The 16980-nt window shown below is 43.0% G+C and overlaps 1 protein-coding gene across 2 annotated transcripts in view; it reads right to left on the minus strand.

The window, feature by feature from the left end:
* Positions 1–1758: 1758 nt before the first annotated feature.
* LOC142583305 (nephrin-like) overlaps positions 1759–16980 on the minus strand; it is a 386962-nt gene continuing 371740 nt past the window's right edge. Inside the window, exons 13-16 of one of the 2 annotated variants that reach the window (XM_075693724.1) lie at positions 15095–15122; positions 14936–15012; positions 7448–7646; positions 1759–3487 (exon numbers count right to left, since the gene is read on the minus strand). In XM_075693724.1, the coding sequence (XP_075549839.1) occupies positions 7567–7646; positions 14936–15012; positions 15095–15122 (185 nt within the window). In that variant the 3' untranslated portion in view covers positions 1759–3487; positions 7448–7566. Of the gene's footprint in view, positions 3488–7447; positions 7647–14935; positions 15013–15094; positions 15171–16980 lie in introns of both variants that reach the window. The other variant, XM_075693723.1, reaches the window with a different exon arrangement.

Here is a 16980-nt window from a genome sequence, read left to right on the forward strand (position 1 = left end):
CGTCCGCTCAGAATTGGCCGCTTGTGAAGGAAGGTAAATGCTCGGAATGATATATACACGCAAAAATCAAATGTGGGCGGCTTGAGCAAGAACAGCTCAAAAAAAAAAAAACATGAAGTAATCGGTCATACGTTAGACATATGGGTCACGTTCAGCTGTTCGGCCTAGTGTCTTATAGGAAGACTATGATTTTTGGGCGGGTTAAAAAAAAAAGACACCTACAAGAGAACTGCATATAGACATACTGTTTAAAAGCAGCGCACAAACATACACAGGATAACAGAAGAGAGGCTAGAGAGAACAGAGAGCAGGCCAACAGTGCCGTGTGTGTCTAATCCTCGCTTTTGCTGTCCGGTGTACGTTCTTAGCGCTGTGTTAAAACAACATGGAAAACCTTCAACTCGCCCAATCTGCCGTTCTTGCTCAGTGCGTATAGTAAATTGAACAATAAATAATTTTTCTAAAGTTCAGTTGTATATCATGGCCCAGTATGCTCTTTCGAAGTTTAGTTCAGTCATCTTTAATTAAAATGTACGTGCGCCTAACATCTGAACAGAAAAAAGAAAGTCGCACTGATTATGAAAACAGGGTTGCACATTTGTTGTCCCGTATTCTACGTTATCTTTACTTGTGAACCATCGGCAACAAATACACGGAATTCCTGCTTATTTCCTCGGCCAATAACTGAAGCTTTTGAGCTGCTTTTTTGTGTGTGTGCCCGTACCAAGAGCAAATTTATTTTCTGAACTTAAGAGGAAGCTTTAGCTCGGGTGATCCTATCCGAATATATGTAAAAGGAGAATTCGTTTTTTTCGGAAACCACAGCACCAAATTTGACGATGTTCATTGTATCTAAAAGAAAAAGCTAAAATATAGTGACTCTTTGTTTCGAATTTTTGATTTAGGTCGTCAATGTTTTAGCAAAAAATTCCAAAAATCGAAAATTTTCAGGTAACGAATTTATCACGTTTATAACTCTGTAACACAGCAATGACAAATGATATCACAATTCTGTAAACTGCATCTAATAGTACATCTAAAGCGGACAAAATTGATAAGTTAGACTTGAATCTAAACAAAAAGTTTAGTAATACGAAAGTACAGTTTTTGCAGAACCCTTGTACATAACGTAACAAATTGACGTAAGATATACAATGGCATATTGAATTTGTCCGCTTTGAATGATCTAATGAATGCCGTGTACAGAACTGCGATATCTGTTCTTAAAGCAGAGCTATTACTGTATAAACTTCATGCTTTTATTTTATTCGAACTTTCATATTTTTGGAAATTTTAGTAAAATTGAGGGCCTAAGTCGAAATTACGCTTCTAACAGTCACTAGAATTTAACTTTCTCTCTGAAATTCAATAAATACCATAAAATCGGTCCAGGGGTTATCTCACAAAAGCGTTTTTGCGTTTTACATGTATTTGAATAGGCCGCGTCGTAGTTGGGCGCGAGCTAAAGCTTCCTCTTAATGCTGCCTCTATAATGAGTTTCCCATACCCCCGAGGCTTTTACTGGTGCAGCTATCGCCTCGATAGTTCGTTTTATGGGCGTAGTTGCACGTGCTGACGATTTAAAGTATATGCACTTGTTGTCAGCTGTATCGCCTGGCAGTGATAATTTTAAATTACATTACAGCAATAATGAAAACATTTATGCCATTTCTGCACCCGCCCCTAACGCGAGACTTCAGCAGGAATTGCGGTGCCTCTAGCTTTTGGACGCCACTGATATCGCACACAGTGTTCGGGTTTTCATGATCCTTTTATTCACATTATTTACACTGCTATATATCTTAGTCATCTTTTGCAGTGGAATTCAAACGGCAACTGATCGAAATAGAGCCATCGCACAACTGAAGCCGTTAATTGTTATTCTTGATTCAACTGGCCAATGACCGCAATATTTCAGCGTGGAATTTCCATTCAATGAAAAATGCATCTTAAGCAGGCCCCTTGAATTATTTTACTAGACATCGTGCTACGTTGCAAAGAGGCTAAAAAATCGCTTAGTCACCGTGTTATTGCCGCACGTGCGCACGTCAATGTTCCATTACTTGTGTAGCCAGCCAAACAACCTCTGTGAGCATAACGAACAGACTTTCGTAAATTAACAGGCTTGTAGCCTTCGCAAAACGCTAGTTAGATGCTTTCTGTTACTGCAAACACGTGGCCTATGCCGTGGCTTGTTTCAAGGAGCCTGCTGCTTTTATTGAAACGAGAGTTCAAACATCAACAAAACAACCGACAACAACTCAGAAAGCACCACTTCGAGCACTAACTGCGCAACACTACACACGGAACTTCGAAAATGGACAATACTTGCATCGCGGGAACGCGAGCAGCCTGATATTAAAAAGTGCCGGAACATTTCAAAGCATGTTCATTCAATCTCTACGACAGAAATTTACACATCACACAGACAAAAAGAAAACTTACCTGTACGATACAGAAAATTTTTGATGACGTGTTCTGCCACTTTCTCTTCTTTTTTGCCTCATGTTATGGAAGTGTAAATGTCATTCCATTACATCATAAAGCTCGAAGAGCTCACTTTGATCGAGAATATTCGCTTGAAGAAATTTACGAAACAACACAAATTATGTCCCCAGAATCAAACTAATCGAGATGCTTACACACGTTATAAATAAAGCACATAGGGCATTTTCCACAAGCCAATTCAAATTGTTGTCAACACACGGCTCATGTGCCATTCAACAGTTTAATACACGTTTCGATGAACTACATTATAAATGTGAGCAATCGAGTGGTTCAGGTCAGACCTTACGAGTACCTATTCTTTGCGAATCCATTAAAGACATCCCAGAAACAATTACTGTTATTTCACAGAATCCAAGGAGCTTCCAATTAATCTATGGAATTTTCAGAAAACTATCGAGAAGAATCAGGAAGACCTGAGAAAGCTCGGAAAACAAAGACGTCCCTGATAGATCCAAAATTTCAATGTCATAATCAAAAAACTTTCGCAGCATCGCAGAAGCGCCCAGGCGTATTTTTTTTCTGTCGGTACTTTAATTCGACTAACACTTGACTAGGCAGCTGCAAGTTCCCCGAAGCACAGAACTTACGGCCACTTGTGGGAGATCACATCCTTCGCGGTTACGACAGAGCGATGACGCGTGAAACAATTCGCCCCGGTCGGTGCGAGGGCACGGTCGCTACACAACCGAAACACTCCAAAGTACTGCATTCAGTGTTCCAAGACACCGTCCACGGAGCCAAGCCGGCTAGCAAGTCGACACGAAACTTGCACGAGGTGAGCGTTCCCAAATCTCGAGTGACCTCCAAGAGTGTTTGTGTTCCTGCGTGTCACACCGCGCGCGTGAGTCCACGATGACGTTTTTTGTAGCGCCGTCTTCATCTCTTGCACCTTGCGAACGTCCTCACACGCAGTCACACGTGGTCTCATACACTAAAAACAGCACCACAATTGTTGAGACATTCCCGCGACGAAATGAGGCTGCAAAGAAAGCGAGAAAACTTTATTTTTCTGGCGACGCTAATGGTGCGACGCTTTCGCTCCGTCGATACATCCGAAATGAGCTAATTTTTTGGCACACTTGAACTACCGACTCGAATCCAACCGGCAAATAGCCAACAATATAAAGCTAAAACTTCTGGATGCAAGAGCAAGAAGCACTAAATTGAAGGAAAATGAAACAAGGTTCAGCATTCCGGCATACAAATGAGTTTTTTCTGGTTCACACAGCAACAGGCAAATAAACTAAGCATATAGAACGCGATAAGGCAACTAATGTTGCATGAATATTGAATGACAGACAACGTGAAAATAAGGACTGGATCTTTATCCCAATAATATGATGAAATCTACATTGCAATGTTTTAATTGATTTACACGAGTAGCACATATTTATTAGCTTAGTATTTGTCCCTATTTTATTGTTATAACAAATATAAGGACGCGCCAAGCAAAGTTTTGCCGCCGGCGTCACTGTGATGTTCCGTATATATTTATCTATACGATCGCCACTACGTATTGTATGTATGTTATATGCCTATGTCATATATGCAAGCTCCATGATACACTATTAAACTGCCAAAGTTGTTCAAGGGAGGTCTACATTATTCACCGCATTATACCTTACAACCTTCAGGAACGTGATCGCTCAAAAGAAAGTCATCAACAATTTTATTTACAGTGCGTGTCCCTTGTCTTAGGTCTTCACAGACGATTACAAAGAAGAAAACAATAATAGAGCTCGCAATAATAAATTGATATAGTTCACTGGCGCCATTCTTTACGGGCAATGCCATAGGCGATTTACAGGAGGAACCAGTGGGGGCGCTTGCATCCCCCTTTCTCTTTCACTGTCAAAGTGGAAGGGGCGGCGGTGAAGTATGCCATTGAGCAGCACGCCTTTCTTCCGTCGTTATAAGTTGGTCGGGATAGCCATTTTCGGCGAAGTCTTCTTTGACTCTCTTCAGCTCAATTTTTCTTGCGAAAGCAGCAAAGCATAAACTGAATGCAGACCACCTGACCGCATTTCCCAAGTGTTGGTAAATGGTTCCCGTTACATGATAGAAACCCCTTTGTCAAGGTCACTGTATGTAAGCTACAAGGCTAAGTTATTGTCAGAGTGAACTAAAAGGAGTCTTCAACAACAAACACGTTGCAGTAGTTCAATTTCAATGTCTGACTTTTATGTAGATCCATGTATTTCTTTCCCTTTTTCTAAATTCTTTTCCCAGACTAGAGCTCTCAATTGTGTGGCGTCACTAGATGTGTATGAAAGTAGCGTTTAGGAATTCGATGGTAAGGGAGGACGACATGGGAATGCACACCGGATTGGTATTTCACCTTTTCCGAACCTTTAGCTCATATGAAGCTGTGTCTTTTTAGGGGGGCACGGCAAACACCTCTTAGATAGCCCGAAAAAATACGCACCAGTGTCATTAGCACAGGCGAGTCATCTTCTACTCAATAACATCACAATGACGCCATCCCTGGTGGTATCACTCACAGAATTGAATGCGTTTTCATCATCTTCGCAGGAATTATTGGTTATTTATATTACCGATATTTCCAATTACCTGAGTGATGACGAACAGCGACTCGTCATTAGAAATTTATTCTTAAAGCCATGTTATTGCTGAATTCATAGAAGTCAAGTGGCCCTCGTGATTCTACATATATTAGTAAATTATTTTTTTTTCACAATACGCCAAGAAAGTTTGCGGGCCTTCCATTTCTGATACATTAAGCGCCTTGAATATTGTGGATTGAAATTATGTTTGCATATTTAATGTTATTGGCAAAATAGTATTAAAATGCCATTGAGTGAGTATAAAGAGTGGCACGCTTCCTCGCCACCACACACTGTGAGATAGATTCTTTTGCTCCTGCAACTTAATCCACGTTTTAATCCCTTTAATAAACTAGCATTTAGCTACATACCGAAATTCGCGCTGTTCTTGTTTTATTTGAAGTTAAGTATGACAAAAAATACGTTGTGATTTTATGCCCTGTACAATTCAGTAGCTAATTCCCCCTACATCCCTTCCCATGTATCATCGAAATTGCCGGTGGCATTACCCCGTTTTTAGTGCTAATATTTCATTGCGAATCATCAAGAACGTTATTTAAAGTGGCTACTGGGTGCTGCTGGGTTTCGTTGCTATCCTGCCGGAAGGCTGACGCTTAAAAAGAGAAGAAATAATACATCACGGGCCCGATGGTACGATGGAACCTCGGCCTTCTTACATAGCGTTTGCCTCCAGCGTTTCCCTGCAAACATTGCTGTTACATGAGCTGCGGTTGCCGGGAGGCGTGAAAACTAGTCGGGGATCTTTGAATGCCACCGCGTTCCACTCTTAAAGGCGAAGCGAAAGCACCCTCGAACTTTTCTTGTTCTAGAGCCTCGTATTCGCTTGCAAGCACCACCCCCAATTCGGCGCTATCTAATAGACAGGCCTGTTTATTCATGACTAATCTTCCGCTTTCTCTCGCAAAGTTCAGGGTAACCTTGGTTATCGCTAACCTGTCATCAGCAGATCTTGGGGCGCTATAACGTAAAACTATTCCAAACTTTTTTATTCCAATTCTGCAATCAGCCCTACGTGATTGGTCAAAAGCTTTTGTGGAACCCCCCACTTCACCTGTCTGTCACGCGACGTCACGAAAACCACGGTAGCTCCCCATCTGATATAACGTGTACACACGGATTATGCGTGATTTGACCGAACAAAAGAAAAATAGTTCTTTCTGATTCGACGCCTCATCGCCATTAGCCGTCGTCTATTGGTCAAAAGTCTTCGGGCTGCGCCCACGTTACCTACCTGTCACGCAAGGTCACAAAACTACAAAAACTCACCGCGTCAAAGTGGTGTGTACGCGTTAAAGATGCATTAATATGCCGAACAAAACTGAGTTTTCTTCTGAATAGCCGCAGGCTGCCCCGTTGCGAAAGGAATAAATGATGGCTGCCGCCTATCGCCCAGGAACTGGCTACTCGCACCTACCGGAAAGCATGGGTTTATTAGTGTACATTAAAACCTTTTCCGTGGCCGCGTAACGTTTTCGAGCACTTTCGGCACGTTTACGACCTCGTTCTGTCAATTCTGCTGAGGATACATTTTAGCGTCATTTTTAAGCTTCCGTTGCATGCCGCCGCGATATTAGACCATCCACCGCGAGTTAAATAAGGGAAAGCGGACCAATCACAGACGGCGGCACCATCCTCTTCGTCCGGCTATCGATTTTCAGTGCAGTGGCTCGGACCCATTCAATCCCTCTCCACTTGAGCGTGTTCCTCGCCTCTTGTCAGCCAATTATATACGACAAGCCGCTCAACGTAGGGAATGTTATTCGTTTTGGAGCAAACAAAAGTGACCTCCTAAGAACGAGGAGAGCGTTTAATTGGTCGGCTCAGACAACCCTGCGGGAGACCGCCCGATGCTTGCGTCGGCAGTTACGGAAATTTGACGCCAGGAGATTGGAATAAGAACATTTGGGAATAGTTTTACGTTATACAGCCCTTGCCTTACTAAAAACGCTTCTGCATCTTACACAAAGAAAGGTTCGACATGAAGAAAAATTAGCTAGCCTTAGCACAGCCAACTTTCTAAGTATGCTATTGAATACTTAAGGTTACGATGATTAAGACGGCTCGACAGCTCCGCACGTTTGCGTCAACCTTGCACTAACTCATTTATGGAAGTCGCATTTGTATACAAACTTGCGACTTCATGCAAACTGTGACGCGCGCGGCTAGGCTGTAAACACCGCGAATGTTCTATTAGCTGTTTCATTATTTCTGTTAACATCTCGTTTTTTTATCGGTGAGTCAGTGTTGTAAGTGTCCAAAAATTTTAAAAAATGACAGAAAAGCAGCTGCCACTGTCTGTATTCATTTTCTTTTTAAATAACGTGAGTACAACTTGGCAATGTCTTTCCTCTTACCAGTGTGAACATTGCCTTGCGATGACGGCATGCTTTTGCACGAGGAATGCAGCCGGTCGCGAGCACCACTGCTGTACAGGTGAGAGAGTGGGGCGCTCGCAACGCGGCCCGGTCGTAGATCACCGCTGCATGAAGGTGTTGATGACGCTCTGGTCCTGGTCTAGCGTCGCCATGCAAAGCCCCTTGGCCGACACGAACGCTGCAGGTGGGACGCGAGAGGAACCAGCGCGTGAAGGCGTCTTCGACAATATCTTTAATTTTTGTCTGGAGATTAGCTGCGTGAGAAGCTTTGAGCAAGGAGATCATTGAAAGCTATAGAAGCTAACTGAAGTCATCACGTGCCTAGAAAAAAGCAAAATAAATATTCCTGGCTTGACTCTGCGGTTACGGAGGGATAACATATGCTGGCGTTGAGCAGAAACAGCTGAAAAGAACAAGACGTTACAGTATGCGCTGTTTCTGCAAAAACCGTAAACCAGCCAGTCCAAATCGAACAATTCTACAATTTGCGTATGCTACATTTATAGATCGAAGTCGGCTAAGCATCTTTTGAATTATAGATGCGGTCACTTAAAGACAGTAGAAAAATGGCACTGTTGCACCGTCTCTTAATACGGTAGTGCTTAAATCGTGCCGATACACCATGCCAAAAACTGAAAGGTTGACTGTGGCTGGCTTCCATCAAAAGAACCTAAGCGCATCTGCTGCAAAAGTGAGCAAGCGAATTAAAAGGCGCAAGAAAAACAAGCAGGTACGAAGCCAGTATGCGGAAGTTCCATGCTTTGACATTATATGCGTTCACCGTTTCTCGCATAGTTCGAAGAACGTTGCAAGCTGCTTTGGCATTGGTGTAGCGCACAGCGCCCCTAATAGCCCAGGCCAAACAGTGCGAAATAGTGCTGAGTTACCCCGGCAAGGAAATAAGCGGGGCTGTGGAATTAAACGAAGATCTGGGAGACGCCGAACTAATGTGGCATACTGGATACCGTTTACGAGTGGCCATGCTTACACTCACCAATACGGAAGATGTGTCAACACTAGTGGTGGGCTTGTATTCGAAGTTTCGAATACGAATCACATGTCATTCACTAGCTATTCGTATTCGAAAATGAAATATTCGGTCTCTGGGAACAACTGAAACCAACGAAATATTTCGCAACAACCAGGTTTTAAATCCTTAAAGTCCACTTCTCTTTTATCCGTGTCTGCACGCCTTACCCCTTCTTTGCATTATGAATTCTTACCAACTAGCTCAGCTCTCTGTCGTTTTAAATTCTGCTTGCTGTTATGCGTCTGTTAAGCAATTTATCGTAACTTGTACAAAAGAAAACAACCACAAAAGTTTGGAAATAACGCAGAAACGGATTGGTTAAATAGCCCTGTTTTCCGTAACCATAACCCCATCAAAGGCCACAGAGTCCTACTTCAAAAACAAAACTTTGTTATATCATCCACTGTGTTGTAATTGCCAAAGTGGTCATACTGAAAACCTAAATAAAATTGTGAGATTCTACTTGCCAAAAGCGCGAGGTGATTATGAGAGACACCTTAGTGTTCCAGGGACTCCGAACAAATATTGAGCACGTGGGGTTCTTTCAACTGTGCTTAGCAGCGTCTTGCCCCCCCCCCCCCCCCCCCGCCCCCCGAAATGCAGACTCCGCCGCCGGGACCAAACTTCCGTCCTCAAGCTTTGCAGTGCATAGCCATAGCAACTAGGTTCTTTGCAAGCTATATTTTTGTTAGTTTAGCGGTAACAGGTTCATTACGAAAATGAACAAAAATGGAGGAAGCAACCTTTTATTTTTTTGTGTGTATTTGGTGCCAGAAATACATTGCCGATACGTCAGCATGACGTCGTGCGTTTAAAATCATACTGTTTCGTGTTTAGACCATTGTGGGGCAGCCCATGCCCTTAAAACTCTTTAGGTTCAATTTGTGGTCCCTTCAGAACGTAATGTAGTCCATATTGAAAGGCGAACCGATAAATAGGCTCGAATAGGTGCCATCAGCATTATTGCCATGACGGCGACCCTGTGTGGTATATTTAAAATCAAAGTGGCATTGCAAACCGTTTATTTTTACTGCGTATTTTCTTGCTGGCTCCTGTCATTGTAGAACCGTTATTAAGCAATACAACTAAAGGTGCTTTTCCCGTTAGTCTTGCTTTAAAAAGCAGCTACTTGGGTTAGCGATATAAGTTGCCACGGCTGATGGTGCTACCAGCAATCTATTTGGCCTAAAAAAATTTGAATAATGAAATGCCCCTTGATGAAGAGAACTCATTGAACAGACAGCCTTGCTCATGTGATATCTGATCTGGAACGATTGCAAGGTAAAAGGCGACGATCCTTCTGCAGATTATTACGTTGGCAGGAGACACAAGTTCCAGACACCGGAACAGTGGACGCTAGCCTTTTCTGGAAAGCATAGACAAACAAAAGGGCACTTCGTGTGCCGGCTATATATATATATATATATATATATATATATATATATATATATATATATATATATATATATATATATATATATATATATATCTTTAATTTGGCGGGTATATTTCCAGTCATCTTCATCATCATCAGCCTAGTTACGCCCACTGCAGGGCAAAGGCCTCTCCCATACTTCTCCAACTACCCCGGTCATGTACTAATTGTGGCCATGTTGTCCCTGCAAACGTCTTAATGTCATCCGCCCACCTAACTTTCTGCCGCCCCCTGCTACGCATCCCTTCCCTTGGAATCCAGGCCGTAACCCTTAGTGACCATCGGTTATCTTTCCTCCTCATTACATGTCCGGCCCATGCCCATTTCTTTTTCTTGATTTCAACTAAGATGTCGTTTACCCGCATTTGTTGCCTCACCCAATCTGCTCTTTTCTTATCCCTTAACGTTACACCCATCATTCTTCTTTCCATAGCTCGTTGCGTCGTCCTCAATTTCAGCAGAACCCTTTTCGTAAGCCTCCAGGTTTCTGCCCCATATGTGAGTACTGGTAACACACAGCTGTTATACACTTTCCTTTTGAGGGATAGTGGCAACCTGCTGTTCATGATTTGAGAATGCCTGCCAAACGCACCCCAGCCCATTCTTATTCTTCTGGTTATTTCAGTCTCATGATCCGGATCCGTGGTCACTACCTGCCCTAAGTAGATCTATTCCCTTACCACTTCCAGTGCTTCAATACCTATCGTAAACTGCTGTTCTCTTCCGAGACTGTTAAACAATACTTTAGTTTTCTGCAGATTAATTTTCAGACCCACCCTTCTGCTTTGCCTCTCCAGGTCAGTCAGCATGCATTGCAATTGGTCTCCTGAGTTACTAAGCAAGGCAATATCATCAGCGAATCGCAAGTTGCTAAGGTATTCTCCATCAACTTTTATCCCCAATTCTTCCCGCTCCAGGCCTCTGAATACCTCCTGTAAACATGCTGTGAATAGCATTGGAGATATCGTATCTCCCTGTCTGACGCCTTTCTTTATAGGGATTTTGTTGCTTTCTTTGTGGAGGACTACGGTGGCTGTGGAGCCGCTATAGATATCTTCCAGTATCTTTACATATGGCTCATCTACACCCTGATTCCGTAATGCCTCCATGACTGCTGAGGTTTCGACTGAATCAAAATGAAAGCTATATATAAGGGTTGGTTATATTCTGCACATTTCTCTATCACTTGATTGATAGTGTGAATATGGTCTATTGTTGAGTAGCCTTTACGGAATCCTGCCTGGTCCTTTGGTTGACAGAAGTCTAAGGTGTTCCTGATTCTATTTGCGATTACCTTAGTAAATACTTTGTAGGCAACGGACAGTAAGCTGATCGGTCTATAATTTTTCAAGTCTTTGGCGTCCCCTTTCTTATGGATTAGGATTATGTTAGCGTTCTTCCAAGATTCCGGTACGCTTGAGGTTATGAGGCATTGCGTATACAGGGCGGCCAGTTTCTCTAGAACAATCTGACCACCATCCTTCAACAAATCTGCTGTTACCTGATCCTCCCCAGCTGCCTTCCCTCTTTGCATAGCTCCTAAGGCTTTCTTTACTTCTTCTGGCGTTACCTGTGGGATTTCGAATTCCTCTAGGCTATTCTCTCTTCCACTATCGTCGTGGGTGCCACTGGTACTGTATAAATCTCCATAGAACTCCTCAGCCACTTGAGCTATCTCATCCATATTAGTAACGATATTGCCGGCTTTGTCTCTTGGCACACATCTGATTCTTGCCTATTCCTAGTTTCTTCTTCACTGGTTTTAGGCTTCCTCCGTTCCTGAGAGCCTGTTCAATTCTATCCATATTATAGTTTCTTATGTCCGCTGTCTTACGCTTGTTGATTAACTTAGAAAGTTCTGCCAGTTCTATTCTAGCTGTAGGGTTAGAGGCTTTCATACATTGGCGTTTCTTGATCAGATCTTTCGTTTCCTGCGATAGCTTACTCGTTTCCTGTCTAACGGCAGTAGAGGAAATTTCCGGTGTCTCTTCTCAAAAGGAAAACAGAGAAGAAATCGCGGTTTCGTGCTGTTTGGAAGCGCGAAGTGCGGGATACTTTTTTGTTTTAACCACTGATTAGAACAAAGAACGGTCTCTCTTTAGACACAAGCACACTAAATCGAGCAAAATATTTCACGAGAACACGTAATAGCAAAACGCAAAACTCGTAGGTCAAGTGAGAAACTCATTTATACAAAATCGCGTTGAGGGCGATTATTGAGTTTTAAAATGAACCACATAAAGACAAACAACAAACAAAGACGCATTTCGCGACCTGTTATTTACTCTGTACTCTGCACCATAATAAACGAAAGAGCCAAAGAATACTAGCGTCAACAGGCACGCTTCGCAAAAGATGAGATGCTATTCGTCGTCGTACAAGTGTTTGTTGATATATCATAACCTATGCATTTGTTCTATCGAGGTCTGTCAGATCTCTCGTCCTGGTGGGTTCTGAATCCGGTGAATAAGATTCCTCTCGACGTAACAGCTACCGTTCGCGACGCAAAGCAACGTAAGCGCGGCGTTCACTTCGTAGCGCGTTATTGCCGTTTACATACACACGACAGAAGCGATGCGATGCACCAGAAGCAATGCGATGATGTAAATGCGTCTAATAAAAAATAAAGAACTTCAGTTCACTCAATGCCAGCCGCTGCTGAATGCTTCTATATGCGCTCGTTTTCGCTTGACTCCGACGCGAAAAAGCAATCATAAAATAAATTATGGGTTTTTACGCGCCAAAATCACTTTCTGATTATGGGACACGCCGTAGCGTGAGACTCCGGAAATTTCGACCACCTGGGGTTCTTTAACGTGCACCTAAATCTAAGTACACGGGTGTTTTCGCATTTCGCCCCCGTCGAAATGCGTCCGCCGTGGCCGCGATTTGATCCCGCCACCTCGTGCTCAGCAGCCCAACACCATAGCCACTGAGCAACCACGGTGGGTAAAAAGTAATCATGAATCATATTTTATTCATATGTTTATTTGCTCCGAGGACCAAAAAATATGAATTCAGGGATTTTATGTGCCAAAACCCCTACCTCCTTATGAGGCACGCCGTAGTTGGGCACTCTGGATTAATTTCAAAGCTGTTTCAAAGATGGAAAGCTGTTCTGGATCACTTTCATAAATGAAATAAATGAAATGAAATGAAAAATTTGGCCACCTGGAGTTCTTTAACGTGCACCCAGTGCACACGGCTGTTTTTTGTATTTCGACCTCATCAAAATGCGGCTGCCACGGTCAGCATTCGATTCCACGATCTCTTGTTGAGCTCCCGACACCAACTCTCGGCACCAAGAAGACGTTGCGGAGTGGAGTGGTAAGAGATACAAGAATTACAAAGCAATGCGGTTCCATTTAACGCAATATTAGCGGCTATAATAATACGGTAAATTAGTAAGAAAACATTGTTCATGCATTAAACAGTATGAGATCAAAAGAAATCGATCCCATGATATAGTAATAGATACATAGTGTACAAGAACACTTAAAACACTGCAGTTACTGCACTCGTAGAAAACTCATAGTCTTGAATTTAAGCCGCTTGGAGGGAAGGACAGTCGCCCTATTTTTTTCGATGTACGTGGTTTACACTTGTTGACGAAGTTATGAGTTCTGGACGACTCAATGCAAGCTTTATGCACATATTCCGCACGACCTGAAACGTACTGGGTAGAAAGAATTAGACGCGCCTTGGTGGCGTGGTGGCTTCGGCGTTACGCACCTAAGGCCGAGGCCGCAGCATCAAATCGCGCGTCGCTGCGGACGCATTACGATGGCGGCCAAATGCAAAAGCGCCCGTGTACCATGCGTTGGGGTCACGTTATGGAAACCGAAGTGGTCAAAATTATTGTGGAGTCCCCCACTATGGCGTTGCTTATAATCGTATTGTTCAATTTTAAATGCCAGAAAGAAAAGGTATTGAAAAACTAAAATCACCAGCGCAAATATAGGGCATCCTTTCGGTTTCAGCAATTTACTTTCTAGATTATTTCTGCTTTTTTCTATTATAGACCACAGACCAGTAGTTCTATTCTCGGCCTTTATATATCTGCATTTTCTCTTCCAGTATTCCTCCCCTAGAAAATGCCCTTATTTTGAAATAATGTGCGTCCCTTTGGCGGATACGTGATGTATGGGTTGCATTGTTTTTAAGCCAGTTAATATGTCAGTGGCCTCGTCGAAATTGAAAAAAAAAAGTCGTAGTTTCTCCCGGGAAGGCGAAGCATGAATTGCGATAGCAAATTAGTGGACAGGTACACCAAGTAAGGAAATTGATTTTATCGGCCGTATAAACTTTTAAATACAGGCGGCATATTAGCTAAATTAGTAAGCTTAGTGTCACGCGCGCACAAGCTAACATGAACACATCTGACTCGATGACCGCGGAAACTCGCTGTCAAAACGCTGCTGCGAGGAAGTATGGTAGCAGCAGCGAGCGAATTGACCGTCTCGCATCAACGTGAATGAAACCGCGGAGACACAGCGCACGGCGGACTCTGTCCCCATCGCAGATGGCTGTCCACATACAGCGGCGCAGGTCGCCCGAAGTAGAATGCGCCCCCCTCCCTACCTGGCCCCCGGAGTCTTGCCCGCGACGGAAGACGACGCGATTTGCTCCGCGCTTTCCTCCCTTGCGAGCGCGAGATTGATGCGCGATCGCCGGCTCACCTTCGCGCGCTTTTACGCGCACGTAGAGCATACGGTGCACGGCGACAATTTTATCGCCCTTGGACGTCATACGGAACCTCACGGCGACAGCAGAAATGCACCTGGAGTCTCCACATATTTGATATCGCAATGATATAGCAGTCGCCTTTGCATTAGACCGAATCGGCTAAATCGGATCAAATTGTTCCGGTTGTTGCCGTTAAGGCACAGGGACCGTTAACAACGCGCCAAGGTTGATTACTTGTGATTCCCGTGCGAGTATTTAAATTTCTTTAATTATCTCGTTGTATAGAGGAAGAAATAAAGCCTTCGGCCGCACTTACTGTCCATTTCCGTGGTTTCATTTTTTGGCGAAACCTGTATCCTGTCAACCACATCAGGTGCGGGAGGAATCCAGGACCTAGTGCAGAGAAAATGCTCAATTCATGAACGCCTTACCTCGAGCTGGTGCAGTAATGCTTTTGTACCTCAGAGACTCTTACCTTTCATCCGGACTGGGCATCTTGCTCCCTGCAAGCCAAACCGCACCTACATTCATACCTCCGGGGCACGGATCACCTACGTAACAATCGCCACAGTTCTGGTTCCGGTTCTGGTTCTGGTTCCGAATACGATGGTGTCACCAAGAGAGTTAGTTAACTAATCCGATTTTATTCAGTTTTTGTGTACAGAGTACACAGTCTTTGAGCACACCGTTAACATGTAGGCCACATCTTGCGTGCGAAATCATTCATTAACTACTTACTGTCGCGTATCTAATGCGAAAAGGCAAAATCATACGTGCTCTGCCCGGAAGGACGTGTGACGTTTTTTGATTAAACGCCTTAAGTGCGCCTAGCTCAGACGGGATCTTAAAACAGCTCAGGGAGTTCATATGAATGAAATTTGAAGCCCCAGCTATTCAAACAAACTACAGAAAATTTTACTATTATATAGCGCTTTTAAACTGTGGAGCTCACTACCAAAATACATAACAAGGAAGAAATCATTTATTAATTTAGAACCGAATGAGAACAGTCCGTATACCTCCTCACGAAATTAATTTAAAATCTTCTTTATTAGGGCCGTTATTCCATAGTGTTTTTATTCTTGCACTCAGCTTGAAATAATGATACGTCCTATATTACTTTTTTGCGAAAGCAGCGATGTCTCCAACTTTTTATAGCCCTTTTTGGCGTTGTTTATAATATTTATGTGAGGCCCTTCGCGCAACACGGCAGTCATCCAACTTTCACCGTTTTAAACGCTTGGTGACAAATACTGATTGATTGACTGACTTATTTATTTACTGAATAGTCCTATTTATGTATTCATTCATTGACTGACTGCTTGAATGACTCATTTATTCATTGAATAAGCTGTTTATTGAGCTCTGATGTTCTGCTTCACAAAGATGTTGTAATGTTACTATTGTTTATATGTAGATTAAGTGATGGTGACTGATTATAGTAAAATTAAATGCGACACGAAACCGAGTCTTTCGCAGAATCAATGAATGATGACCATCAAACTTTTTTCATCAATTTTTAGCACTGAGTATGTGTCTCTATGCTGTTTTATTTTCCCCATATGGAATGTTTAAGCATCATTGGAAAAGAAGCCTGTGATGCAATAGATGTCAATATTTCCAATTTATTTCAAATAGACAAATCTGCCTGTGTGTTGTGAATTTTTCGAGCCATGACATTCAATCTCTGGGGAAAAGTAAGTACCAGTATTGTGCCGCGCGAGCGTCAGTTCACAGAATGCCGTGGTGAAGCATAAGGGACTGTTCTAATTTACAGTGCATGGCCACGACCAAATGGCCAGTGTTAGCATTGTGCGGTTGGCTCTTTCGGTGACACTCTATCGCCCGTGCTGCGTTTCTACGATTAATGTATGCTTTCAGAAGGAAGTGACCGATTACCAATTCAACCTAAAGTTGTGCCCATAATTATTAACCGCCCTATCATTATTTGCATACATCAGTTGTTTTGAGCCTATCTATCTATCTATCTATCTATCTATCTATCTATCTATCTATCTATCTATCTATCTATCTATCTATCTATCTATCTCTATCTATCTATCTATCTATCTATCTATCTATCTATCTATCTATCTGTCTGTCTGTCTGTCTGTCTGTCTGTCTGTCTGTCTGTCTGTCTGTCTGTCTGTCTTTATATATACATCTAGCCTCTTCCGCCGACCGAATGGACAAAGTTGCCTACTTGTTAGGGCCAATATAAGTATGTCTCCCGGTATTCATGCCCGCATGCTCGCTCCATTTTCTTCATTCCACCTTCGTGATCTTACTCTGGTCAGGCCGCCGTACCCCGGCCCAGTCGCCCAAGTCGTGTAATAGCTAGCTGCAGGCTAGCGGACAGAC

The sequence above is a fragment of the Dermacentor variabilis genome, chromosome 5 (assembly GCF_050947875.1).
Source record: "Dermacentor variabilis isolate Ectoservices chromosome 5, ASM5094787v1, whole genome shotgun sequence".
NCBI classification, from domain to species: Eukaryota; Metazoa; Arthropoda; class Arachnida; order Ixodida; family Ixodidae; genus Dermacentor; species Dermacentor variabilis.